Source organism: Dendropsophus ebraccatus, chromosome 6, assembly GCF_027789765.1.
Source record: "Dendropsophus ebraccatus isolate aDenEbr1 chromosome 6, aDenEbr1.pat, whole genome shotgun sequence".
In the NCBI taxonomy this organism is placed as follows: Eukaryota; Metazoa; Chordata; class Amphibia; order Anura; family Hylidae; genus Dendropsophus; species Dendropsophus ebraccatus.
In genome coordinates, this window is record NC_091459.1 from 88,585,355 (window position 1) to 88,612,731 (window position 27,377).

At 41.1% G+C, this 27,377-nt stretch overlaps 1 protein-coding gene across 2 annotated transcripts; it reads right to left on the reverse strand.

Annotated features, from left to right (window-relative positions):
* Positions 1-2,077: 2,077 nt before the first annotated feature.
* On the reverse strand, positions 2,078-22,981 carry MOGAT1 (monoacylglycerol O-acyltransferase 1). 2 transcript variants are annotated; one of them, XM_069975352.1, is made up of 8 exons: positions 22,867-22,981; positions 20,991-21,054; positions 17,929-18,044; positions 13,358-13,536; positions 12,961-13,165; positions 10,425-10,599; positions 7,177-7,376; positions 2,078-5,688 (listed from the first exon to the last, which is right to left on the reverse strand). In XM_069975352.1, the coding sequence occupies exons 3-8, from the start codon at positions 18,020-18,022 to the stop codon at positions 5,534-5,536; spliced, it is 1,008 nt and encodes a 335-aa protein (XP_069831453.1). In that variant the 5' UTR covers positions 18,023-18,044; positions 20,991-21,054; positions 22,867-22,981; the 3' UTR covers positions 2,078-5,533. The 2 variants fall into 2 exon arrangements, with proteins under 2 accessions (XP_069831453.1, XP_069831454.1); XM_069975353.1 differs by lacking the exon at positions 20,991-21,054.
* Positions 22,982-27,377: the final 4,396 nt, after the last annotated feature.

The window sequence follows — 27,377 nt, forward strand, 5'->3', positions numbered from 1 at the left end:
GCCCTGTGTCCCTCAGTGTCCCCCTGCCATCATCCTCCCCAGCAGCCACAGCCCGCACAGCTCTGGGAGTCGGGTCGTGACATCACCATGTTATCCAGGAAGTGAAGCCTTGATGCAGTAGTAAGGGCAGGGGAAAAAAAAACACCTTTATGTGCATATACATATATTTGTATAACCTTTGGGGGGCAATACAATACTTTTATAATAAAATTTTTCCCCGCACTTCTCCTTTAAAGTGTCACTGTCGTGAAATTTTTTTTTGCAGAAATCAATAGTCCAGGCGATTTTAAGAAACTTTGTAATTGGGTTTATTATCCGAAAAATGCATTTTTATCATGAAAAAGCAGTTTGAAGCTCTCCCCCCTGTCTTCATTGTTCTCCTATGGAGAGAGCTAAAGAAAAGACCAAAACAGGACAACAAAGAGTTAATCTACAAATCCCTCACGGGATATCTCCTGTGACAGTCACCAGTGACCTGTCTGAGCTCAGATTACAGCTGTCACCCAGCTCCGTGCCTGTAATCCTCTGTTATCTGCTTTCTGCTGCCGGCTAACTCCCTCCTTCCTCCTCCCGCCTCCCCTCTCCCTAGAGCAGACAGGGTACGTCTCCTGCAACAAGTCACAATTTTCAGATTTTTCAGAGTGGATGAAAAAGAGGAAGGAGGGGGGGACCTGGGAAAAGGCTTTTTACATGCAGATAATGGCAGATTTGGCTAATAAACCCAATTACAAAGTTTCTTAAAATCGCCTGGACTATTGATTTCTGCAAAAAAAAAAAAAAAAAAATACGACAGTGACTCTTTAATAATGAATAAAGTGACAAAGATCTAATTATCTTCTGCTAATTATGGTCTTATTGCATGCCTGCAAATTCAATTAAGGTAGGTTCACACATACAAGATCCGCAGCTGATTTTGCTGTGGAATTCGCAGAGTGAACTCCCACAGCAAAATGTGCTGCGATCCTGTGCCCTGTGATTTTCTATGGCTGAGTGAGACACCAGTTGCCGGGAGCCTGAGCAGCAAGGAAACAAATTTTTTTAAAACCTTATTTACATTTATTTTAATTGTGTTTTTGATGCCTTTTTTATGCACTGCACTTGACTAGATACTTCTATGCTAATGGCATTAATTATATATATGTAAGTACTGTACTTGCAATTTTATACCATAGTCATTTTATTATTATTGTTCACAATTCTGCATTGATTATTCACTTTTATCACACTTATGTTTCATTACAGTGCCCCGAATATTCAAAGACTTTCCCCGCTCCCAGCGTCATATTGGTAGATGATGCTATGGGGGTGGATAGTGGGGTGACGGACTCCACTACAGGGCTTCCACGGACGACATGTCAGCGAGACACGGAATTTGTGTGTATAAGGCCTTAGGGTTTTGTGGTATAAACTGTACTGTTTATACTGTAACTATATAGGATAACGTTTCCCCATAGCCTGCACCCTGTATGTACTCTTCATACAGGTTTACAACAAATTTGAGCAGGTTGTTGAGTTGGGATATATTTTTCTGTTTGTTGATTTCAGACCAGCATTAACATTACTAATTCTTGTGGCACCGCCTTTTGCATCTTGTGTATTTTAAAATGGTATTAATAAAGCTTTATACTCTTTAATAAGGGCTATCATCCCCCATGGACATAATTAATGGATACTAATGTACTATGACTTTTCTATTACTTTATTTTTGCTCACTAGGACTTTTCTATAGAATTTTAGAAGAAAGTAGCTGTGTTTTTTCTAATCCTGGATAACCTACTGTATAATAACATATATGTATAAGTATAGTTGTATGCGCAGATGAGCAAACTTATAGTGAGTTCAGGTTTCCACTAACCAGAACACTCAGCATTTGAATCCTGCTGTCTGGAAAAGACAAATGTAGCCCTTGTTTTACAGGCAGCTTTAGGGCTGCATCCATCTTCTCCAGGCAGTGGGATTCAGTAGCTCGAGCAGGTTTGCGCATACCAAATTTTCTTTGAGTTCATTTATCTCTACACAGGATACTTCTATTATTCGGCAGAGAAGCAAATAAGAATCACACCTTTTCGGAAAGGCATTAGGCAATTATACTGTAACAATGTAACTTTTATTAGACACACACATATTGAAGCAGATCTTTGTGACAAGCTGTAGCTTATAGAATATCTTTTATACAGTACAGGAGTTTTACTCACATATAGAAAAATAGATTACTTTGTACAAAAAAAAATAAAGTACATTGTAGTCTGAACACAAACTATCCGTGTTTATAGCAACACTCTATGGGACAGAGGTAATAGTGGAGTCCTATTACAAAGGGGATATACATATGTTATCTGAAATTCTCCTTGGGGATTTGTAACATTTTCCAAGACAGCATTCCTTCATCATTACATAAGGCACAAGTGTTCATCTAAAATCACATTACTTTATAGGATGCATTGCCTGTGCATTGTTGGAAAAAATGCACATGATGTCAAGTTGTTAGGTTGTCCATTTAAAATAAAAATAGTCAAGTGAATGAGAACTGTGCCACCTAGTGTTTAGTAGAGAGAACACACTAAACAAGAATGGTGTTTCCAGAATCAGTTTTCCATTTTGCATCCCCCCCCCCCCCCCCTAGGACTTACCAGTATAGTCAAACCTAGTTATAGCTTGGAGAAAACAAAAAGCTGAAATATTCATTTTCTTTGACACTTTATATAGTTTGCAATATCAAACCACAGCAGAGATATACATAACTGCTGATTGGCTAGGTGTGTTTATGACATGAATTCACAACCCCTGACCCTGCACAGCAGGGCCTGGAGCAGCATAATACAGGCAGTACAGGAGCCAGGGAGTTTTATTTATTTATTTTTACATTATTATTTATTTACCCCCTCCACACCATATAAATATATAAAAACTGAGCTGCCCGAACAAACCCTTTAGGCAATTCAAAGGGAACCTGTCACATTAAAAATGAAATTTATTCTGTAGGCATGATGCTGTACAGAAAGTTGTGAATTGCTGAGCAGACCGATATATTGTTTTGTGATAAAAGATTCAGTATTACCTGTAATTTATTTATCTAATCCTTAGATCATGGCGGTCTCACTATGAATGACAGTTATCTATGAGTTTACCTGCACTGGTAGCTGTCACTCACCAATTAGGTCCACCCACTGGACTCTTAAGCCTGGAATGAGTGAAGGATTAGGTCGATACGGTGCCAGTTAGGCTGTATTCACACAGCGTATTTTGGAGCTGAATACAGATGTACATTGCATTTAGAATATGCCCACAAACATCCCATTATTTACCAGACTTCTTTTCAGTGATCTTTTTTTTTTTTTATTTTAACATGTAAAAGTAGTAACATATCTTTTTGTCACGTGTATTATGTCTCCAATGCTTCTGCTGTATTCATGTAGCCTGGAGCACAAAAACCCCTCTAATACACATAGAAATAAGTTTGAAAGAAATTTTTGCAAATGTAAGAGATTCCCTCAAATCCATACATAATCCACAAGCATTTCAGAAGCAGAGTCCGCGGTTCCTTGCAATACACATGTATTTTTCAGCTACTATTTTATACCTATGCAGTGCTAAATTTTCTACCCACAAATCTGCGATTGAACATGTGAACATAACCTTAGGTGGAGATGTATCAGAGGGTGTAAAATAAACATTGGCGTAAACTGGTGTCCACAGCGACCAATCACAGTTCCTCTTTCATTTTACCAGAGCTGAAAGTTGAGCTGTGATTGGTTGCTGTGGGCAGTTTACACTAGAATATATTTTACACTCTTTGATAAATTTTAGAGTTTTTTTCAAGTGCTGCAGCTTTAGGCCACAAATCTGAAGTTTGTTTTGAGCCAAAGCCAGCAGTGGATGCGGTAGGTAGAAAAAGTATAAGCTGTTTAATTTTATTTCCCATTCTTTTAGAATCCGCTCCTAATTTACTCACTATGGAAAAAGAAAAAGCTAAATCAAGTCAAAGTTGTTCTATAGTTTGATGTGAAAAAGGCCCATAAATCTTTACCTTAAAGCGGCACTATAAGCAGGTTCTTCGCAGAGAACCTGCTGATATGCCGCAGTAGCTATACATAGCCATTAGTTGCACTCCTGTACGCCCCCCGCATTGTTGTTAAAAATCGCTAAATGCTCTTATGCAAATTACTTGCTGTGGGCCGGAGAGCATCGCCGCTCTCTGCCCAGCCCGCCCCCTCCCGTCCCGTCCACTATGCATATTCATAACTGCATTGTGGGCTCTGTAGAGGACGGCTGCGCAGGGAAGCAGTCCCCTCAGACAGGCTGCTTCCTGCGCATGCGTAAACCCCCCGGGCCGCCACTGATCCTCTCGGAGGTCCCTCAGCATGTAAGTATAAGATAAACTTTATACTTACCTCCTGAGCAACCTCCGGGAGGATCGGCGGTTGTATACAGCCCACTATGCAGTTATGAATATGCGTAGTGGGCAGGACGGCAGGGAGCGGTGTTGCTCTCTGGCTCTGAGCAACGCCCTAAATGCTCTTATGCAAGTAATTTGCATAAGAGCATTTAGCGATTTTAACAACAATGCGGGGGAGGAGAGGGGTTAAAGTAGTGGCTATGGATTACTGACATACATAGCTACTGCAGCATATCAGCAGGTTCTCTGTGATGAACCTGCTAATAGTGCCGCTTTAAACCATACCCCCGCTCCCCATTATCAAAATAAAATGTGTTATATGCATTAATAATAACCATAAACCTTGCACATAAATTAATATGTTTGCAAAAATAAATGGATAAATACAGTGTCCACATGTGCAAGAAGAGATGTGATGTGCTGTAAGTATTAGTAAAAGTGAAGCTACGCGTTTGCATATCAGTTTATATTCTTACTTTACCTTATTTTTTTTTACAAACTGTATGTGTAATTTGTGCCATCCCATCAGCATTGCTATGAAATGCTCTCTAGGATTATTACAATGAATAACTGTTATGAACCGAATATCTTGTTTTTAAAGTGGATACTGCCAGGAAGTGATAACCAGAGGTGGTCGGGATTATAAACACAGAAAGGGAGTTATAGAAACAGCATACACAAGTCCGATCACCTATTTTCATAATTCCATCCACCCCTAGCCTTCATTTACATCAAGGCCACATCAGGGGTTGAAGGGAAACCTTTCCAGCGATAGCTGCTGGTTCTGTGCATATGCCATAAGTAACTAATAACTAAACAACTAATAAGTAAGGAATACCCCTTTAACATGTTTAATGATGTTATGGGTGGAATTATATGGTAAACAAAGGTTTTGGTAAATCCCCTGGTAAACTAATGTTATTTTAGATAGCACATGTTTATAGCACTAACGCTTTCCAGTTCTGCTTATATATGCAGCATCTAAATCTTCATATATATTGGAGTGTAACTCATGAACACGCTAGTATTACAGACCTACTGATCTGCATGGATGATCTTATACTGGAGTCAAAGGGGGGTTTGAGTCAATAAATCCTAATGGCTCCAGTCGCACAAGTGGAGCCTTATGTATGGAGGTCATGTAAAGATGAGACTTTTATGCTCTGGGATACCATATTTTCCCTTGTTCTCTTCAAAGAGATCCCGAAGAGCTTTTAGGTACTTTTGATGCAGTTCTTCAATTTCTTCTTGTGTGGGATTTGAGGTCTGTACCACCGGGATGGGTCTCCCTACTGTTTAAAACAAATAGAATTCATTTTAACAGAATACGAAATTGCAAAAGAAAAATAGAAACAGCAAAGTAGTAAAAGTCAACCCCATTTATCAGCTTTAATGGCCACTAAATAAGTGGTTGTGTGTGTGTACATGGGAAGTAGCACCATTTTCCTCCATTATATACTTTGCATATAGCATTTTTCACCAGTTCTCCCCTCTGCAGGGTTCATTTCTAAATTTCAGTTGTCACTGAGCTAGTGGATGGAAGCTAAATTCTATGATGTTCTCCTATACACTGTAAACACACAAGAGGAGATCCAGCTTCCCAATACCTCAATAGCACAACGTTAGAAGTAGCAGCAGCATGGAGAACATTATAGAGCAGCAATGAGCAGTACAAGCTGAATCAAGCCCTGGAGGTGAGATATAACACTTACAGGGGATTTTGGCAGCCTCTTTGTGCATCTCACCTCTCCATAGACTTTTATGGGCAGCATGTCACCTGATCCTTCAGTGTCTTTAAAGGAGAAGTCTAGCAGGTGGCAGGGGGAGAAAGAAACAATGAAGTATTGCTTACTTCTCCCTGTACCCGCAATGAGTGGCAGGAACAAACTCGGGATCCCCACCAGAAGGCATTTTCCCCCCCGAGTTATGATGACGTCCCGGCCAGGATGCCTGTCAGCCAGTCAGTGCTTTGAGGGGCGTTCCGCCCCAGTCACTGACTGACTGAGCGGCCAGTCAATCAGCCAGGTTGTGAGGTGTGCAGCGCTGGAGATCCCGGAGCGGCATGGGGAGAGGCAAGTTAAAACACTTTGGGGGAGATTTATGAAAGAGTGTAAATATACACCTGGTGTAAACTGCCCACAGCAACCAATCACAGCTCAGTTTTCAGCTCTAGTAAAATATAAGAGGAGCTGTGATTGGCTGCTGTGGGCAGTTTACACCAGGTGTATATTTACACCCTTTCATAAATCTCCCCCTTTGTTTCTTCCCCTGTGTCCCTACCTTTAAAAATAAAATAAAAAAAAAGAGCCCTGGGGACGTACTTCTCTTTTAAGTAGTTTTTGCTGAGTAAATAATGAATTTAGAGGTTGGGGAATATGCTTACCAGATATTTTTGCCTGTGACTATCCAATAACACTGCTTTTTAGCAGACAGTGTTTTAATGGCTGTAAATTCTTATATCATGTTAAATATTTATATATTTATTTTGTTTTATAGTCATCAGTTTTCTATCCTTCTCAATCATTAAAAATTTCCTAAAATTATTGCACTGTTCTAACGATACGTTTACCATAGTTAGACATTTATAAATCAATATATTTATTATTGTAATACAGCAGTCATAAAGACTTGCTTCCCTTTCAGGTTGTAACCCTTTTATGAAGTTTTCTGGGACTGGTTCAAGAATACTATGCAAATTTAGGGGCATCCGTATTAAAACAAAAAAGCTGCAAATATGGTTTACCCACACAGATTATTGCAAGAATGTATTGTTCACCTACCCACTGTGTGAATAGGCTTTCTGAAAGGCATTAATCCAAAGCTATACTGGAAGATCCCACGTGCATGGAAGAGGGGGAGAGCAAAGCCCATCATTTTCTGCATCTTCTCTTGCACACTACGCAGCAGGGAACCTTTTGGGTTAGAAACCTGAAGAAACAGCTCATTCTCTCCAAAGGAGAAAACTGGCACCAAATGTGCACTGAAAAAGAAAGCAATAAAGTAATTTAGTGTGCATATAGACAGCCTAGGTATGTTTTCCTTCTTTCATATACAGTTTAGAAGGGATCATGACTGAAAATACCTGACAAATGACTAGACAATAGAATAGTTTCTTAGATTTTCCTTGTCTGGATTGACAATGGAAGCAAGAACTGAGCTAAAACCCTCAGCATAGAGGAATAAAACCTTTTATACTTGAATATTAGCTATATCTGATTTGTCAAATTAAGAGCCCATTTGCAGTGCATTTACATGGCATGAATTGCTTCCCTGGCCCACACAAACAACTGCTGTATTGTTTGTGCAGCCATTAACATTCATTGTTATCGGCTGCATGTTTCCCTTTTATTCAGAGAGAGGTGTGGCCAATAATGATGGATTTTACCGCCAGTCAAAAGTTCTAATCAGCTGACAAGCGTTTTTCTACCAGTCTAATTGCTGGCATGATTTGGCCAAATGAGTGTTTCTAGGAACACTTCTTGCAGATAAGCAACCCGTGTAAAAGGGCCTTCACCCTTAGGCTATGTTCACATGTTGTATTTCTGTCAGTGTCTTTAGCCAAAACCAGTAATGGAACAGAGAAAAATTTAGAATGGAAAAATGTGCAACTTCTGGGTTTATTATTTCCCAGCAAAACAGTTTCTGCATATTTAGGCCACGTAGCTTCTCCCTATTCTTAGTGCAAGGTATTGGCTTTCTTATATACTGTATACACCAAAATTAGGGTAGGCAGATTGCCCTCAATCTATGACAATAGTTGTCTCCTGCTATAGATGAGGGGCTAAGTGTTTACATATTAAAGCACATATATTGGGTTCTAGTCAGGAACTAACAAACTGATAAAGAAACAACAACTGAACCTTAAAATTATCTCAATATGAAAAATCTTTATTAGTTAAAAACACATATGAAAAGACAAGCCGGAATGAAGCGATAAATTACAACTGAAAGAATGTTAAAAACAAAACAACAACGAACATACAAGCAGGGGGTAAAGCAGGTGGACCACATAGGGTGTGATACAGATAAAGATAAAAATGGTACTTTATCCAATAAGGGCAGGTTAACACTACGGAATTCTCGCGGACAATGTCCGCGGAATTCCGTCAGCTGTCCGCCCGCACGGGCACGCGCTTTTCCGCCGGCTCCATAGACACCATTCTATGGGCCGGCGTATTCCGCTATCCGCTAAAAGAAGTGACATGACACTTCTTTCAGCGTATAGAGGAATACGCCGGCCCATAGAATGGTGTCTATGGGGCCGGCGGAAAGGCGCCCAGATGTGCGGGCGGACAGCTGACGGAATTCCGCAGACATTTTCTGCGAGAATTCCGTAGTGTGAACCCGCCCTAAGGATGTAAGAACACACACCTATCTATTGTACAAGAGCAATAAATATAAAGTGCCAACAAAGTAATAAAGGTATATTACCAGAGTAAAGATGTAATGGAATGTCCACCGGCAGCCCCCACCCCGACGTACGTTTCGGCTATCCGCCTTTTTCAAAGGGGTACTTTGTCATTGAAGGGCCCCATTATTAATACCCATGCTCTAAATGTAGTAACCAATCTACTTATCCCTACACAGATGAAATTACTAATTACCAGGAGATGAGGGCACCGCAACGGCGACCTTGCCATCAAGCTTCCGGATCCAGCGTCTGCCCGCTCCAAAGCAATACATCACGTCCATAGGTCACGCAATGCGAGATAGTCACATGACAGACGCAAATCACGTGATGCGCACTCGTCACGAGACGCGCACTGATCACTTGATATGTCATGTGTCACACAATGCGATCGCGTTGTGCCGACACATACACAACACGTAATACAGCCCATACTGTGGGGAGTGCGTGACCGCCATCTATTGAACACAAGTATGCATTGCAGGCAGGAAAATTGATTGTAAATAGTGGTGAAAAAGATAACCATCTAGTGGGGACCTATACAGTGCCTTATGACACTATTGCATAAATGTCTAACTACAAGTTAAAGATTAATTAATTTAACTAAAGAGTAAATAAATAATGTATAAATTTATAAACATGATTGAATAGAGCGCAGCCTCCCGTCATTGAATATCACAGTAATATACTTATAATTTCAAAAAAGGACAATCTACTGTATAAAAAATATATATGTGTGATTGGTGAAAACCATGATACCTGGTTTTCACCAATCGCGATCCCATTGTGTGACACATGACATATCACGTGATCAGTGCGCATCACGTGATCTGCGTCCGTCACATAACAATCTTGCATTGCGTGACCGACGCGCCTCACGTAACCTATAGATGTGAAGTATTGATGTCACGGCGTTGGGGCGGGCAGATGCTGGACCCGGAAGCTTGATGGCAAGGTCGCCGTTGCGGCGCCCTTATCTCCTGGTAATTAGTAATTTCATCTGTGTAGGGATAAGTAGATTGGTTACTACATTTAGAGCATGGGTATTTATAATAAGGGCCCTTCAATGACAAAGTACCCCTTTGAAAAAGGCGGATAGCCGAAACGTACGTCGGGGTGGGGGCTGCCGGTGGACATTCCATTACATCTTTACTCTGGTAATATACCTTTGTTACTTTGTTGGCACTTTATATTTATTGCTCTTGTACAATATATAGGTGTGTGTTCTTACATCCTTATTGGATAAAGTACCATTTTTATCTTTATCTGTATCACACCCTATGTGGTCCACCTGCTTAACCCCCTGCTTGTATGTTCGTTGTCGTTTTGTTTTTAACATTCTTTCAGTTGTGATTCATCGCTTCCTTCCTGTTTCTGTCTTTTCATACGTGTTTTTAACTAATAAAGATTTTTCATATTGAGATAATTTTGAGGTTCAGTTGTTGTTTCTTTATCGGTTCGTTTCTTATATACTGGTCTTGGTGAAGGGAATGGCTGCAATTTTGCATACCCCTACATGAGCTACATGTTTCAAGCTAAATAAATTTGGTTAGATGGGTTGGATTTATCAATGTATTTATGCCAGTTTCTTTTGAAATCATCACAGACATTAGCACCCACCCTCTCTTCAATGCCACTTTGATGAATCCTTTCCTCTTCAGAATATGGAGGGTCAGATTTCCAGGGTGGGCATCCAGAGATTCCTCTGCACCCCCAATGACTATAATAGCAGCATTTCCTCCCTCCTCTCTGCTTAGTACATGTGTCACACTCTTCTTAGATGCGGACACCAGGCCTGTAAACACAAGAAAAGGCATAATAAGAATAGTGTATGAATAAATGCCTGTGGGTTATCCACATATGTCACAGGCCACTGTGCGAGCACATCATCTCTAGCTTTATAGCCACCTAAAACTTCTATGTATCACAGAAAACCACTTTACCTGTTTGGTCTTCACAGTGGAAGAAAACTGGAATAACTGGAGTGATGACAAATAGATGCACACCCAATGTGTTGCAAGTCAGTATGGCTAAGGGCTAGCTTTGTGCCACTATACACTTTATGAATGGCAATGCCATGTAACAGCTTCACATGCATAATAGAAGTCCTTGTATGTGCTGCTGTCACTGTCATTACTTCAGGTTGTAAATGTTACGTTGTGTGGATCCCTCCTTTCATCACATGTTTACAATTTTGTCATAATTTTTTCCCCAAAGCAGCTCTCCAGGTCTGCGATCTGTTGCTATGAGAAAACCAGACCGTTCCTGCACTCGATAAATTTGGCTCAATGTTCTGATCAGGGCCGGATTAAAGGGAGGGCACCTGGGGCATGTGCCACAGGGCCCCCACCAGCCCGGGTTCAGGCTGGTGTATCTATGGTGGGGAAACTCCATCTCGCGCCGCTCTGCCTCACAGGAACTGTCAGGCATGGCGCTCTCCTGTGTCCAGTGGCCTCTAGACACAGGAGAGTGCGGTGCCTGACAGCTTCTGTGAGGCAAAGCGGCGCACGTCTTCTCTCTTGGGCTGGCCGCGCGTGATGATGTGATTTCACCGCACGCAGCCTGCCGGAGAAAATGTGAGCTGCAAGTGATGGCAGAGGACCTGGCTACTGCTGGAGCGAGGAAAGGTGAGTGGAGGGGGGAGGGTAATTACAGCTACCAGGGCACTAGTGGGGATGGGGGGGGTTAACTGCAGCTACCAGGACACCACTAGGGGTTGACATTATTACTATATGGAGGGCTCAGCAGGGGACATTATTACTATATGTAGATACAGCAGGGACATTATTACTATATGGAGGTACAGCAGGGGGTATTACTACTATATGGAGGGGCACTGCAGGAAGCAATAGTACTGTATGTGAGGGCACAGCAGGGGAAATTACTACTATATGGGCACAGCAGGGGCATTATTACTATATGGAGGTACAGCAGGGTGCATTATTACCATATGGAGGCACAGCAGGAGGCATTATTACTATATGGGGTTCAGCATGACCATTAATTACTATATGGAGGCACAGCAGGAGACATTATTACTATATGAAGGGCACAGCAGGTGGCATTACTACTTTATGGAGGCACCGCAGGGGGCATTATTACTATATGGGGACATAGGGACTTTATAACTGATTGGGGCACAGCAGGGGATCCTACATATGGGGGCAACTCGCATACCTACTCACGTTACTGGAAATCACACCAAAAAGTGGAATTACTACTGTTTGGGACCTTATGGGTTGGAAAAAGGAAATGAAGTTGCTGAAAAAGTGCGGAGCCTGAGATGTTTGTCTGACAGGTTCTAAGGAGATGCAAGAAATCATCATGGAGGCCTGGGCCGGATGGAGAGGAAACGGTAAGTGACGCCTCAGATGAAAGAAAGGCGACGTCTTCTTTCATCTGAGGGGTCACTTACCCCCTGCGGTGAGTCACTGAATTACATTTCTTTCATTGTTTTTAGAAAATTATTCGGTAGGGGTGCCCAGTGTTTAAAAAAAAAAAAAAGGTTAGGCCATATTGCTCTAAGCCATAATACTTACACTGCATCTCTCTAGCAAAATCCCCCCATTAACTGATCCATGTCTTTCCACATGTTCAAAATCATTGGCCACCGGCCGTGCATCGATGCGTTTAATAGTGATGTGCAACCGATGGCTGATCCAGCCTTATAATAGGCTCTCTAAGCGAGCGCCAATCTAGCAGAACGGCGCTACTTACCCAGGATATCAGGCCATGTAATATGGCCCTAACACAGTGGGTGAAAGTGCACGAAAAGTGATGGGTTCTCACATTGCGTTATTAACACAAACACAACGTGAGAACACAGGGCTGTGAGTACTCAACCCTCCTGCTCCTGTCTCTAGGGTCATGCATCTTCCTCTGCACTGCAGCCTCTAGTAACCATCATGTGCACAACAGAGGAGGATGCCGAGCCATACAGCCAGGAGTGAGGAGGGGTCTGTGCTAAGTCGCCTACAGTAAGCTGCAATCTGTATAGATCACAGTATAGTTTAATTTTTGGGGGGAGAGGGGAATAGGGGGCCTCCAACAAAATTGTCGCCCGGGGCCTCCACCAACCTTAATCCGGCCCTGGTTCTGATATAATACAGGAGTTAAAAAGCAAAGCCCCAAATTTAGGACACTATTGTCAGCTTACCCACAGACATAGCATACTCCCGAAAGAAGGGACATCGGAACCAGAAGGGGAGTATGTGCAGATAAGGAGTCAGGCCTGGAAAAAGCTCCTTAAATCCTGTGTAGTTTGTGCAAAAGTTTCCAAAGGCCCCAGCAACAAGGACACCGTGAGGATGGAAGCCGAGAAGATAGTTACACTTGGGATCCAAATCTGCTGTCTTTATTATCTGGGGAAAATACAGAAGGGAGGAATTTATTAAAGAGGGCCAAAAACAGAAGCCAGTCCCAGTTATAGGTATCAGCGGTTTTATATGAATTCTATCCATTTATGTATCAAAAGACAGATAATGAATTACTCATCTACTTGTAGTATGATATACAAAAGAGGTATTCTTATCTACAATAATCATTAAAATTACCTTGATTGGAAAATAATCCTTGAAATACCTCCAAACTGTCCAGTTTCGTACCCATTCACACCTGCGTCCTCCAGTCTGCGGGGTCTCCCAGTCAAGGTACAGCCACAGCACATAGAGCGCCACCAGGAGCCAGAACCTTGCAAGGATCAACAAGAAGAACAGTCCCACGCAGCATTGTGCTAGAGAAAGAGTAATGTGGAGAACGGATATATCAGGACACTGCAAAACTTTAAGCCTGTGTCCACCATCCAAACATTTGTATTGTCCAAATACACAAATGAAAAATAAAGCAACTTTGCAAATTATCTTGATTTAGAATGTCTTATCGCTTTGTTTCCACATCATCTATGCAGATCTAGGTTTTTCGCTGCACATTTTCTGCACTTGATCAGCAGCAGATCTGCAGAAAAGCTGCATGTGTGAACATACCCATAAGGATATTGCAATCAGTGCCACATACTGTACTTATAAGGCTCCGTGCACAGTCTCCCTGTCATAATGACAGTCTATGGGAGCTTTGCGTGCCTCCTCTCTCCGCGCTAAAGAATGAACATGTTCATTCTTCATCGTGGAGAGACGCTGAGAAAGGAGGCGCCCGAATCTCCCATAGACTGTCATTATGACAGGGAGACTGGTGGAATTCCGGCTGTTTTACTCCAGGTGCACAGAGCCTAAAGGAAACATGTTGACCATTTTACCGCTCTGCACAATAAGTTATTTAAAGACTAAACTCAAAACCTGAGAAAACTTAAGAGCATTTAACTCCAATACCTCACTCCCCTGGGATTCCTCAAACTTATGGGGCCCCAGATGTAGATGTGAATAGATTTCTGGCAGCGGCCCAACACTAGAAAGCCATCAGAGCAGATGGATTACTAACAAAGTAACAGGAGGTGAAGGATGTGAATATTAACCCACCCGGTCTATGGAATGTCTAGGTCCCATATTTCAACTTCATAACCCAAACCCCTTACAGCAAACTAAAAGTAATGACTTATCACAGGGACTTATTTACAGAGGACTTTGGCTACTACAATAGTCACATTTTACAACATGGTGACATGAACTAAGACCAGGAGGGTCCACATTTTGCATTCTATTTTTGCTCATTGAGACCTCTGTTCACATTGAAGATTTTTTGATAATAGACCTTCATGAAAGAAAGACTCATGCCATTCAGGTTAACATAGTGACTTTGTAACACAAGGTCACTTCCCACCCTCACCTTTATCCTACATACAAAGCTCTTGTACTGAGAATATAAATAGATCCTACCAGGCGTTCTGTGGTTTCTAGATATGAACCACATGCTTATGTCTAACGTCACTGAAAACCTCATGGAGGTATACTGACTTATATTAACGTATCCCTTACCTATAGGATAGGTGAAACGTATGAGCTTGTGCGGGTCCGATCACGGGAGCACCAACTCCTATGTTTAAAGGATCTATTTTTAAATAAAGAAAATCATCCATGACCATCAACTCTACACACAACTCCCTATATCTCAGCTGCCAGGACCCCGTGACTGTATCTTGATAAAGGGCATATGATAATAGTCTGATTCCAAAAAGACACAGAACAACTTGTTACCATTTAGAACTTGAGCGACAGGTGCGGTAAATGTGGGATAAAGGTGAGGCAGGAAAGTGACCTTATCTTATAAAATCACTTAGGAGAACAAGATACGATACAGACACACAGTACTGTGCATGCCAGAAAACATTTTTCTTTAGTTAAAAAAAAATCCATATAACCTTTAAAGAGGGATTCTCATCTCAACTAGGGTTCACTTGGGTAAATATTTTTGCAAATACATTATTCAGCAAACCTCTTGATATGCAGCTCTTTCCCACCCTTTGTTGATAGCTTGTTGTCTAGGTTACCGACCACCACTCTGCTCTAAACACAGTGATTTGGCGGGAGTATATATAGCTATAGTATACAGAGTTATTTATACACTATGGGGGAGATTTGTCAAACATGATATAAAGTGAAACTGGCTCAGTTGCCCCTAGCAACCAGATTCCACTTTTCATTCCTCACAGTCTCTTTGGAAAATTAAAGGTGGAATCTGATTGGTTGTTAGGGGCAACTGAGCCAGTTTCACTTTACACCACGTTTGATAAATCTCCCCCCATATAGCTATACATCTAAGTTATAGCCATATATATACCTGCTCGACCACTGCTTTTAGAGCAGAGTTGTGGTTTGTAACCTACCCAACAAGCTTTCAACAATGGGAGGGAAAGAACAGCATATCAAGAGGAGGGGGTGCAAAGTTACAAAATTAATGTATTTTCAGAAATATTTGCACACTGATACATAGTGTAATAACAGTGTAATACAATGGCTAAATAAAGCTATATAAATACATATTTGGAGTGGCCATGTGTCTTGGGTGCCAGGCCTTTTGTGGCACCCCCTTCAGCAGGGCAGGGGCAAATGACAGACTCTGGATGAACATGTAGTTTACCCTCCCTAAAAGCCGACCCTGTTGCTCCATTCGGTTTCATGGTCAATTTTCCACATGCAAAATTCATGCACATGGTGCACTTGATGAGAACTCGGCAGTCAGCAGAAAACATCACAGGGGCCTCAATAACTATATGTAGTATGAAATGTTTCTGTATTTCAAGTTTCCACATTTTGCTTTCATTATGGCTCCATTTGTCCCAGGAGACCCTCTTCAGTTTATGCGATTTTCAGATATTTTTACTGACTTCTAATAAACATCTCTGTAGTTTAGTCTGAGAAGTTAGGTGCCTTCCCTGCTTCTTATTATTCACGTTATCCTAACCACATTCCATACTGTTGAGGTCTGGGTTGTAAGAACGCTGGCAGCATCTATGGTTGATGGCCAGATCATCACAGCAGTGTGCTGCAATCTTGCTGTAGAATTACATTTACCAGAGAATACTGTATGTCTTGTTTAAAAAAAAATAAAAGTGTCATGAAAGCTGAGGCGCATGATAAAAAAAATAAAAGTAACCATTATCTCCAGATTACGTAGTATTCGTGACTGATGAACAGATTTAAAGAGTGCCCTATTCTGTCAGCACCTGGACCAGACAGCGCCTGGTCCCTGTCTACAAAGCCTAGTTTTTTTTACACTCTTTACAAACGCACTCTAACCAAAGAGGGGTCAAAGAGGAGTAGTGGCTTGGTGTTTGTGCCGCACCTCGGCACACCTCACCATTACTTCCTTCTCCCAGTTTTCATGCATATTTACCCATTAGCCTGCCTCCTGCTTCCCATTGTCGCCATATTGTTGTGCGAATGCACCGTTGCTTTCAAGAGCCGCACGCCAACTTGCCAGTTCACGCCTGTGCCAACGATTCTATCTGGAGTGCCGCACTTCTGGTCATGCCATTTACGCATGCACCATAGGGCGAAAGAGCATTACACGCATGCTGAGAGCCGGAAGCCAATGCCCTCAATTAAAACATTCAACCTGCCACTCTTCTGCCCTACGCCACATGTGCGAATGCCGTTACCAGGAGCGTGTCGTGGGAATTGTCAGCACAGGCATGAACTGTCAAGTCAGAGTGGCCCTTGCCAGCAGTGGCGCATGCATGCTACAACATGACGACGACAGGGAGCAAGAGGCAGGCTGATGGGTAAATATGTATGGAAACGGGGAGAAGGAAGTAGTAGTGAGGCGTGCCGAGTGTGGGACAAACACCAAGCCACTACTCCTCTTTGAAACTTGGTTAGAGTGCGTTTGTAAGCAGTGTAAAAATCTAGTGCACAGAAGCTTTGTAGACAGGGACCATGCACACAAGGGGTCCCACCCCAGTCACTGATATGCTAAGCGGGAAGATGGGAAATTCAGCTCTCTAGCTGTTGCAAGACTATAATTCCCATCATGCCTTCATCCTCAGCTTTCTGTGCACCATGGGAACATAAGAGCAGTTTAGTCTTTTAACCTGCAGTTAGTTTCCCTTTAAATAATATAGGAGACAGTACACATTGCATTTATTTGAGGATCACAATTACATTAGGGGAAAAGCCTGTAAGCTGTCCACACAATATTATATTGTAAGCGAGCCTATGCAAGCTGGAGTTACTGAGCTGTGACCCCTCAACCAACATCTGATTGAGAGGCTCTGTTGGGGGTCATCTGTATACCGTACCTCCTTATTTGTTAGGGCATCTCATAGATCTGTCAACTTACAGACAAACTTTAGTAAATGGTATCATCACCTTTAAACAGCAATAATTTAGGTTGCACACTTCCTGAAGATAATTCAGCTCTATGTGTGAGGGTACTTTCACTACACAGCAGCTTTTTCTATACCATGGCTAGTGCAGAGGGTTGCCCAGAGACTTCCATTGATTGTAATGGGAGCTCCACAGCATAACTGCAAGAGATGAGTAACCTGTCACATTTTTTCACACAGTTCCCCATTTCCCTTTTTTGTGTGTTACACTGAATGGTTTTTGATGCATGATTTGCCACCGTTTAATGTTAAAAAAATAAAATAAAAACACTCTATACAAAAAAAAAAAAAAAAAAACAGTATATGGGTATATGTGAAAGAATACATGTAATTTACTAGTAGTCTTACCAAGCAGTAAAAAGGAGAAAACCCACTGCAGTACAGCTAATGTTTGTGTCCGCCTAACCAATGGGATGTTCAGAGGTGCAAACTCCACTTTCATCCTGAATGGACTAAAGATTTCACTGCAAAAAAAAAGTAAAAAACTTTCAGAATATTAGAAGAAGTTGTATTAACTTTTACCTTGTGACCCTTGACTGCAGCCTGTCAGTGGAAGTTAACAGATACCACACTGTTTAGTGCATACACTGAACGTAGTCTTCCAGTACTTATCAGCTGCTGTATGTTCTGCAGAAAGTGGTGTATTCTTTCCAGTCTGACACAGTACTCTCTGCTGCCACCTCTGTCCATGTCAGGAACTGTCCAGAGCAGGAGAGGTTTTCTATGGGGATTTGCTACTGCTCTGGACAGTTCCTGACATGGACAGAGGTGGTAGTAGAGAGCACTGTGTCAGACGGGAAAGTATACACCACTTCGTGTAGGACATACAGCCACTGATAAGTACTGAAATACTGGATATTTTAAAAAGAAACAGATTACAGATTTATATGACTTTCTGAAACCAGTTGATTTGAAAATAAAAGCCTTTCCCTGGTTAACCCCTTTAAATGACTCATGACCTCTTTTCAAGGGTTTAATTGGGGGGTCCTTTTTTGTAGCAATTTTTTCCAATTACTTAAAATTACATTATCTAGATCACATGCCACTCTGACATTAGCTCACACTGTTTAACAGGGTTATTATGATCCGTTCACAACCTGTTTTTGGCTATGTTGCGGTATACTCCTGATTAAGGAAAGCCGCTGGGCCTTTCTTGCACACACCAAAGATGTGCTAAAAAAGATAATTTCAGTGTTTACTGATTTTTTTTTTTTTTTAATCTAAGTTCATTTATTTCTTAATATATCTTCACATCAGTCAGAGCCTGTTTTTTTCAGCTACAGAGCTCCAAATTCTCTGTCCAGAACATTGAGTATGCCCCTCTGATAAAGTGGTGGCATATTGTATAGGATCTCTCACTCAACAGGGGCCAACTCCCAGTAACATAAAGGGATACCCTTTGAATCAATTACATTCTGGCAGTCTGCAGATACCACTAGGAGGGCTTGTGATGTTATTGCAAATGAAAGTAAGATGTAATAAAGGAAAATAATAGTCAAAAGTCTTTGAGTGAACAGCATGAGTGGGTTGGTAAGCTGAAATGAGAAGAGGTATGACGCTGCAGCACTGTGAAGGCTTTAAAAGCTACAGGAGAAGCTTGAATTAAAAATGCTAAACAGGTTGCAGAGGTGTCAGCATAAGCGCTAGACAGAAAGACGGCTGGCCGCTGCATTTAGAATGGACTGAAGCGGAATCAGTTTTTTTAGTGAAACACAATTTTGGACCCATTTCTGGCTAGAAATATTAAGCCAAAAGGTCTCCAAAATAAGGAACACACAGCAGGTTTTTTAATGGAATATAGCCTGGCAGTTTTTGTGCCAAAACCAGAAGATGATCCAACAGAAAAGAGAAGTACAAGTCCTCCCTTTACATTTTCTGTCCCATTCATGGCTAGTTCTGAAATCCACTGTGATGCTCGGTACAGTTACGGCCTATAATTCTGAATCTCACAGCGGATTTTCATTCTGCTGCGAGAATGGAGCCACTGCCACATAACTACTGGGATGTCGGGCTGTAACAAATATATCCATTACCTGCCTGTGCTCCTGAGCTTCTTTTGCTTCTGGGTCACTGACGTCAGAATAGCACACTGATTGGCTGAGCAGGAGGTCAGAGACCCAGGAGCCAGAGAAGCTGTTGGGAGCCCCGGCAGGTAATGTTTTCACTTGTTAAAGCCTGGCATCCAGTGCTACAAAAACATGGCCACTTTTCTCCAGTTTGGGCGGGTTTTGAAACTCAGTTCCATTGAAGTAAATGGAGCTTAATTGCAAACCACACCTGAACTGGAGACAAGAGTGGGGCAAAAGTGGCCAAGTTTTTGTAGCGCTGGATAACCCCTTTAAGTAGGTAGTTAAATAGGTAGGCCAACAACTGATGGACATATATGTAAAAACCATGGGTGAACCACCACATGGAAGTTGATGCGGATACACACAACTACCACTGGAGACCTATATAAATATACATATCAGAGCCCAATAAGTATACCAATGACTGTAACAAAAACCATCACAGATATAAAGTACCAGTGCTTTAATATATACCAATTCATATTTAGTACAAGTGCATTAGCAATATACTTGAAATACCAATAACTCCTAAAAAACAGTCAGTGCCGGTAAAATTAATAAAAAGAAAAAATATACTGACACGACAAACTTACACGCTCTTATTTCTCTCTGGATTCGTTTTTTCAGCAAAAAAACAATTTTTTTACAAACTTTAAGATTTTGCATAAATCACCCATGTGCACACAATGGACACTTAGTGGAACTCAGTCTTGGCATCCAGCTCAGGGCGCTGCTAAAGTCCACGCAGTCATTATCCAGCAGAAACCTCCAAAACCGGTGGGAGGCTAACTCATGGCATCTTCACATAGCACATTTGCGTGCTATGTAAAGACGCCATAAGGGTTTAGTCACAGTGTAAAAAAAGCATCTGCCATATACTTCCTAGCACTTTAAGATTTTGTATGCATTTTGATATGTACTTCTATGTACTGTGTCACAGTATGGGGAGAAAAGGAACAGACAAGAAAAGGGCAACATTAGGCATGTTCAATATTTTGCATTTTGTCCCCATTACTGTCAATGAGTAAACCAAGAGAGATTGTCTACCATCTAAGTTTTAGTGAAATTATATTTTTATTGTCTTGATGTATCTAAAATGAAGCAACTTTGTAATGGGTTTTTAGCAGATTTGTGTTTTCATAGTAACAGAGAACAAACAAACTGTAGTCTGATCCATACTGCCTTCTTGTGGTTAACATACCATATGTATATAAAGAATAGATGGAATGGAGCAGATTGAAACCAAACAGCTGGACTCCTTAATGACACGTTGTAGGAAACTAGCAGATAGAGAATAAGCTGGAGACAACTTTTCAGCTGAGAGCAGATCTAATTATGTACCTTGTAGTGGTGTAGAGCCAACAAATGTAAAGTAGAGGGTCCCATTCACGGCACACATACGTCTCTACAATGGGGAGGAATCAAAATCAAAAGTATACTTGAAGGTTATTTATGAAATAAGAAAAGGGGCTATCCCTAATATTAAATTGTACCTGTCCACAAAATAGGTATAAGCATCTGATTGGGGGTCTGAACCCCCACTGATCACACTATAATAATCTATCATCCTGGTGGTATATGTAAAACACTGATCACTTCCTATGATTATCCTTTATCAATCAATATAGCTTGATGTGTCCCTGTCACTTTTGACATGTCCTAAACAAAGTTTTGAGACCCCCTAATTTTCATTGGATAGAGCTGAGAAAAGTACTCGGCTAAGTGCTTCCCCTTCCAGCTCACTGCAGCAGATTTACAATGAAGGCTACATCCTGAAGAAGATGGAAAAGCATTTTTCTAACTAACAATCTGTGGGGGACAGAAGATCCAGACAGTGATCAATAATACTTCTGACATACCTCAAAAGTGACAATTTAAGGTGCAGTATACACATAAATGAAGACAGACCAATCCTAGTCATAATGTTTGTCATTTCATGAAATTTCAGTTTCCAGTTGATAGACGTTGTACTGAACCAGAAACCAACATAATATGCATGTCACAGTGCTGGCATTTAGGCGAGAGCTATACGGCAACTTTGGCTTTCACACAAGTTGCATGGCCAGAGGTCCCCATTGAAGCTGATGAAAGCGAATAGGTTCACATTGTGGCCACTTGTAGGTTGCAACCTAACCCCATTCTCTTTCACTACCTGCAATTCAGCACATGTCCCATGTTGTGGTCAAAGGTACTGTGTATCCCTAGCCCTATTACTCTCACAGATTTATCTGACATATTATTGAAGCCAAAGCCAGGAAGAGACTAAAAACAGAACAGGTCATAAAGGACTGAGATTTCTCATTTAAATCCATTCCTGGCTTTGACTTCAAGAATCTGTCAGATATCTGCATGTGTAATAGGGCCCTTAGTATTGGGGTACATGCAGCCTAAGGGCCCTATTCCACCGGACGATTATCGTTCGCATAATCGTTAACGATTAACAATCTCAAATGACCGCTAATGCGAAAGACCTGAAAACGTTCACTCATTTCCATGGAACGATAATCGTTACTTATGATCGTATTTGCGATCGTTTTTTTCTTCGCTATTGCGTTCGTATCTACTGTGAACGACCGAACAATGTCTTATTCAATGTAAACGATTTGCGAACGAGCAACAATAAAAATAGGTCCAGGTCTTATAAAGCGATCAACGATTTCTCGTTCGGTCGTTAATCGTTAACTGCATTTCAACCGAACGATTTAACGATCCAATGATCATCGTCCGGTGGAATAGGGCCCTAAGATGGTCAAAGTACTTTCACAGAAGCTTTAATTGATTGTCTGTGATTCATGCACATTGATATGATCAAATTTTAACCAAAAATAATTTGTAAAAAAATGTAAGACAATTATGTAAATGCATTTGTTTATTAGCACAGATGTATAAATATATTTACCAAACAGCAGACTTTAGATTCACAGGATGATAAAGAAGAACAGAAGTCATAACTAGAGATGTAGAACAAGAATCAAGAATCTATGGAAAACTGACTTTGCTAAGATCTGCTCAGCTCTAGTAACCTCTTCTAGGCAATAAGTCTCTGAGAACTCTAACATAGTGAAAAACAGTCACAGGTTTTAGATAGAGTTTAGTGAAGTTAGGACCCTAAGGTTAGCTGAAATCAGTAACATACAGTTCAGTAATGTACTGATACATCACACATGACAGTGAAGAGAGTGCTGGAGGGTCATTGCAGCACATGGCGGTCACTCACCTCCTCAGCAGCAGGGTCCCTCCTGTACTAGGGACTGGGCAGGCTTGCAGCACTTCCTTGCATGGGTGGGATATACTTTCCCCAGTACTAGTAAAGCTTGTTCTGTGGAGCTGACATTAGACACCGGGGGAGGTGCTGGGAGCCTGACACCCAGCTGATGACTATCTTAACCCCTCCCTTACCACACAAGAGCCAGCACTGGGTGTTGCACCATCTGGTGTCTTCAATTTAAAAAAAATAAACTAAAAATAATATATATATATATATATATATATATATATATATATATATATATATATATATATATATATAGCCCAACAATTTTTTGCAAAAACAATGTAGAATGGTGAAATATTTTTCCTAAAGTGAAATAAAATGATTTTATCAGTTTATAGTAGTCGTATCTTGTGCCACTAGCTGTCACTTTAAAGTACATCTTTCACTTGCCTGCAAAAGTATTACTAAACCACAAACAAAAATGGACACTAGTAACACCTTCACTTATCCTATCCATACCTTTAGGGTAGACTCACACACCGGGACGCTGCAAAATCCACTGCAGATCCCTTGCCTGTCATTTTCAATGAGATTACATGCTCACAGCGGGATTAGGAAGAAATCTGCTGTGGATCTGGCGTGTGTGTTTCTACCCTCAATCTTAGGGTCCATTTACACAGACACATTATCTGACAGATTTTCTGCCAAAGATTTAAAGCCAAAGCCAGGAATGGATTTGAAAAGAGAAAAAATCTCAGGCTTTCCTTTATGACTTGATCTCTGTTTATAGTCTGTTACTGGCTTTGGCTTCAATTCTTTGGCAGATAATCTGTCAGATAATCTTTCTGTAGCTACGTTTACACGGAACGATTATCAGGCGAATTTTCGCGATAACGATCGCATTGAGCGATAATTGTTCTGTGTAAACTCAGCGAACGATCAAGCGATTAGCTAAAAATCATTCATTTTGATCTTTGAACATGTTAATAAATCGTTGTTGATCGTTCGCAAAAAATTTGCCGATCGTTCCGTGTAAACAGTCGTTCACTGATTTTTCCTATGTGCGAGATAGGCTTAAGCGATCGCAAAACGAATCTAAACGCTGATCGTTATAAAAAAAAATTTGTTACTTCGAAATCGTTAATCGTACGATCGGGCGAATTATCGCTCCGTGTAAATTTAGTGCATTTACACAGAAAGATTATCTGACAGATTATCTGCCAAAGCCAAAGACAGACTATAAACAAAGATCAGGTCATAAAGGAAAGCCTGAGATTTCTCCTCTTTTCAAATCCATTCCTGGCTTTGGCTTCAAATCTTTGGCAGATAATCTGTACATCCTTAAACATGTGTAAAGGGTTACTTTTGTATTTACCATACCTTATTTTATATACTGTGTCATGGTGCTAGTTGAGGTAAAAAGTGATCTTTTATCTGGTTGTTACTGCGCTACCTGGGCGGAGCTTGTCCTTCCTAGAGCCACTTATACCCGCCCACTTCTCCTTTGGGGACTCCGCCCCCATCGTGACGTCATATCTGCCGGCCGCTCTGCTCTGCCGTTTCAAGTCGGGCCTCAGCGCAACACATAGCTCCCTGCATACTGCGTCTGCGCCCTCCTCCTAGTTGGCGCAGGCGCACTATGTCAGTGATGGTGGGCTGTTCCTGGAAGGCTGTGCCTTGCGCTCGCACAGCCCGCGATGTTGTGCGGCGCTGGCACAGAGGGGCACTGATTTACTGTGTCACTGATGTTCATCTGCAGATAGCCTTGCTGCGGCAGCTGTGAGTGCGGCCGCAAAGGCTAAGAATCAATGTGGTGGTGATGCGCAGGTGCAGTGCGGCAGCTCTGCTTTGACTGCGCCTGCGCATCACCACCACATTGATTCTTAGCCTTTGCGGCTGCACTCACGGCCGCCGCAGCAAGGCTATCTGCAGATGAACATCAGTGACACAGTAAAATAAGGTATGGTAAATACAAAAGTAGCCGCACTCACAGCCGCCGCAGCAAGGCTATCGGAAGATGAACATCAGTGACACAGTAAAATAATGTATTGGTAAATACAAAAGTAACCCTTTATACATGTTTAAAGATGTAAAATTAAAAAAATGGGGTGACAGTATCACTTTAAAAAATCTGTCATATAAATCTGTCTGTGTAAACGCACCATTATAGAACACAACAATGAGCCGACATGAACAATGTCTGCTGATTGTCGTAGTCATTTGTCTTTCAACATGTTGAAAGAAAAACCACTCATATAGCAACGATCTGCGACCGCCGCTATATGCTATGGGCGGACGATCTAGCGATCACACAGGCGGCCCCCCCCCCCCCCCCCCCCCCCCGCAGCCCCTTGGCTCTCACCCGCTTGCAGCTCACAGTGCTCGTTTGCTCCTCACAGTTACCCTGTGTGACTGTCACCCCGTATTTTTGTTCTAGGTTTAACGCACAAATTTTTTTGATAACATATGCATTAATTAAGCCATTGATGTCTATGATTTCTATGTTTTTATGTTTCCATACATTTATTACGCATGTGTACTTTTCTTGTATTGTGTATTTGCAAACAAAAAAATGCAGCAGCTCACCGCAATGGCAAGATACAAACCCAATACAGATATGAAAATCACTAAAAATAAACTGTTAATATTATTATTGTGTATTTGAATGGGAAACCTACGTATTACTGCATACATGTATATAGTAAAAAGTAGACATTTAGGCTATGGTCCCACAACACCTTTTTTTGGGCCTTTTTACTGGCATCTTTTGGATGCCAAAATACAGCTATAATTGCAAAACTAAACAAAAAGCAGCTGAAAACATTGTATGTGTGAATGGACCCTCAAGTGGTATTCCCATAATATACATTTATGGTACATATTTTATAAATAAATAGATGCAGGAACAAGCAGTGAAGACCTGGGGACTGGATGATACCGGGAGCTGCAAGGGATTGGGGTAGGTGAGTATCAATTGTTTACTTACTATGCCCTTATTAAGCTATGTTCACACATAGTATTTGCATCTGTCTTGGGGGTCAGTGTTTTTTCAAACACAATCAGGAATGGAACTGACAGGGCAAAATTATAATGGAAAGATTTCTGTGTTTTTAACCCGCTACTGGTTTTGGTTAAAAAAAATACTGAGCAAAATACTGTGCGTATGAACATAGCCTTAGGCTGGGTTCACACTACATAAAAAACACAGCCTTATTTGCGCAAACAACGGCTGTTATTTGCAAAATACCAGCCGTTGTATGTGCAAATACGGCCGTTGTTAGGAAGTACGGCTGTTTGAACATAGCCTAAGGGTACAAACCCACACACCGTATATGCAGCGTATTTACTACTGCGATACGCAGCAAATACGCAACAAATACGCAGCAGATTACATCTAAATAACTGAACACAGCATCAAATCTTCACCATCACATCTGCTGCGCATTTGCTGCTTTTTTGCTGCGTATACAGTGTGTGGGTTTATACCCTTATAGTATAAAAATGTTATGATACTCTAATACTCCTTTAAGAGCCATTTAGGTGCAGGTCCCAATGGGCTGTATATTGCAATAGATCCTGTCCTGTTTTATAACGTACACTGAAAAACTGAAGATAATTTTTTCTTGTCATATGAGAATCTATGTCATATTTTTGTGTTGTTGAGAAACAGACACAGCAATGTACTGTGTAATGTAATGTGACTGTGAAATGTTCCTGTGAATTTCTTCCAGTGCCAGCTACCAGTACATGTGCTGGCAATAACAATGATGAAAAAGTAAAGGGTTAGCTAAATGCTTTGCTATCACATCCTTATTAGCATCATCTTTGATGATATTTTAGTAAACAGAAAAAATTGGGGCAAACAATACAACAAAATTAACAAAAATATAACAAAATCGTTAATGCGATCGTTTTTAAGATCGCTTAAGCTCATCATTCACATAGGGTGAATCTTTGAAAGACTGTTTAAAAGATCTGCGAATTTTTAACGAACGACAATTTGAGAACATGTTGAAAGATCAAAATGAACAATTTCTCTCGTCGCTTGATCGTTCACTGTGTTAACATGCAACCATTATCTATCAAATGAGATAGTTATTGCAAAAATTTGAACGATAGTTGTTCCTTGTATAGCAGCATAAGCTCCACCCGTTCTGCCTGAGAACGCCGTTTAGCCATCCTTTTTATGGATAAATCACAGGGTGCTAATGAGTTTTTATGGTAGCTTGGTTCTTTGGAGGCTGCTGTGTAAGGCTTAGTTCACACTGCGTTTTTGCAATCCGTTTTTTGCAAAAAACTGATGAAAAACGGATGGAAAAAATGGATGCATTAATGTGCATCTGTTTTGATCTGTTTTTACTTTGACTTTCATTGTAAAAAAAAAAAAAAAAACGATCAAAATGGATCCATTTTTTTTTTAACGGACACAAAAGTAGTATCCGTTTTGATCCGTTTTATTTACAATGGAAGTCAAAGTTTTCAAAAAACAGATGAAAAAAACGGATTGCAATAGT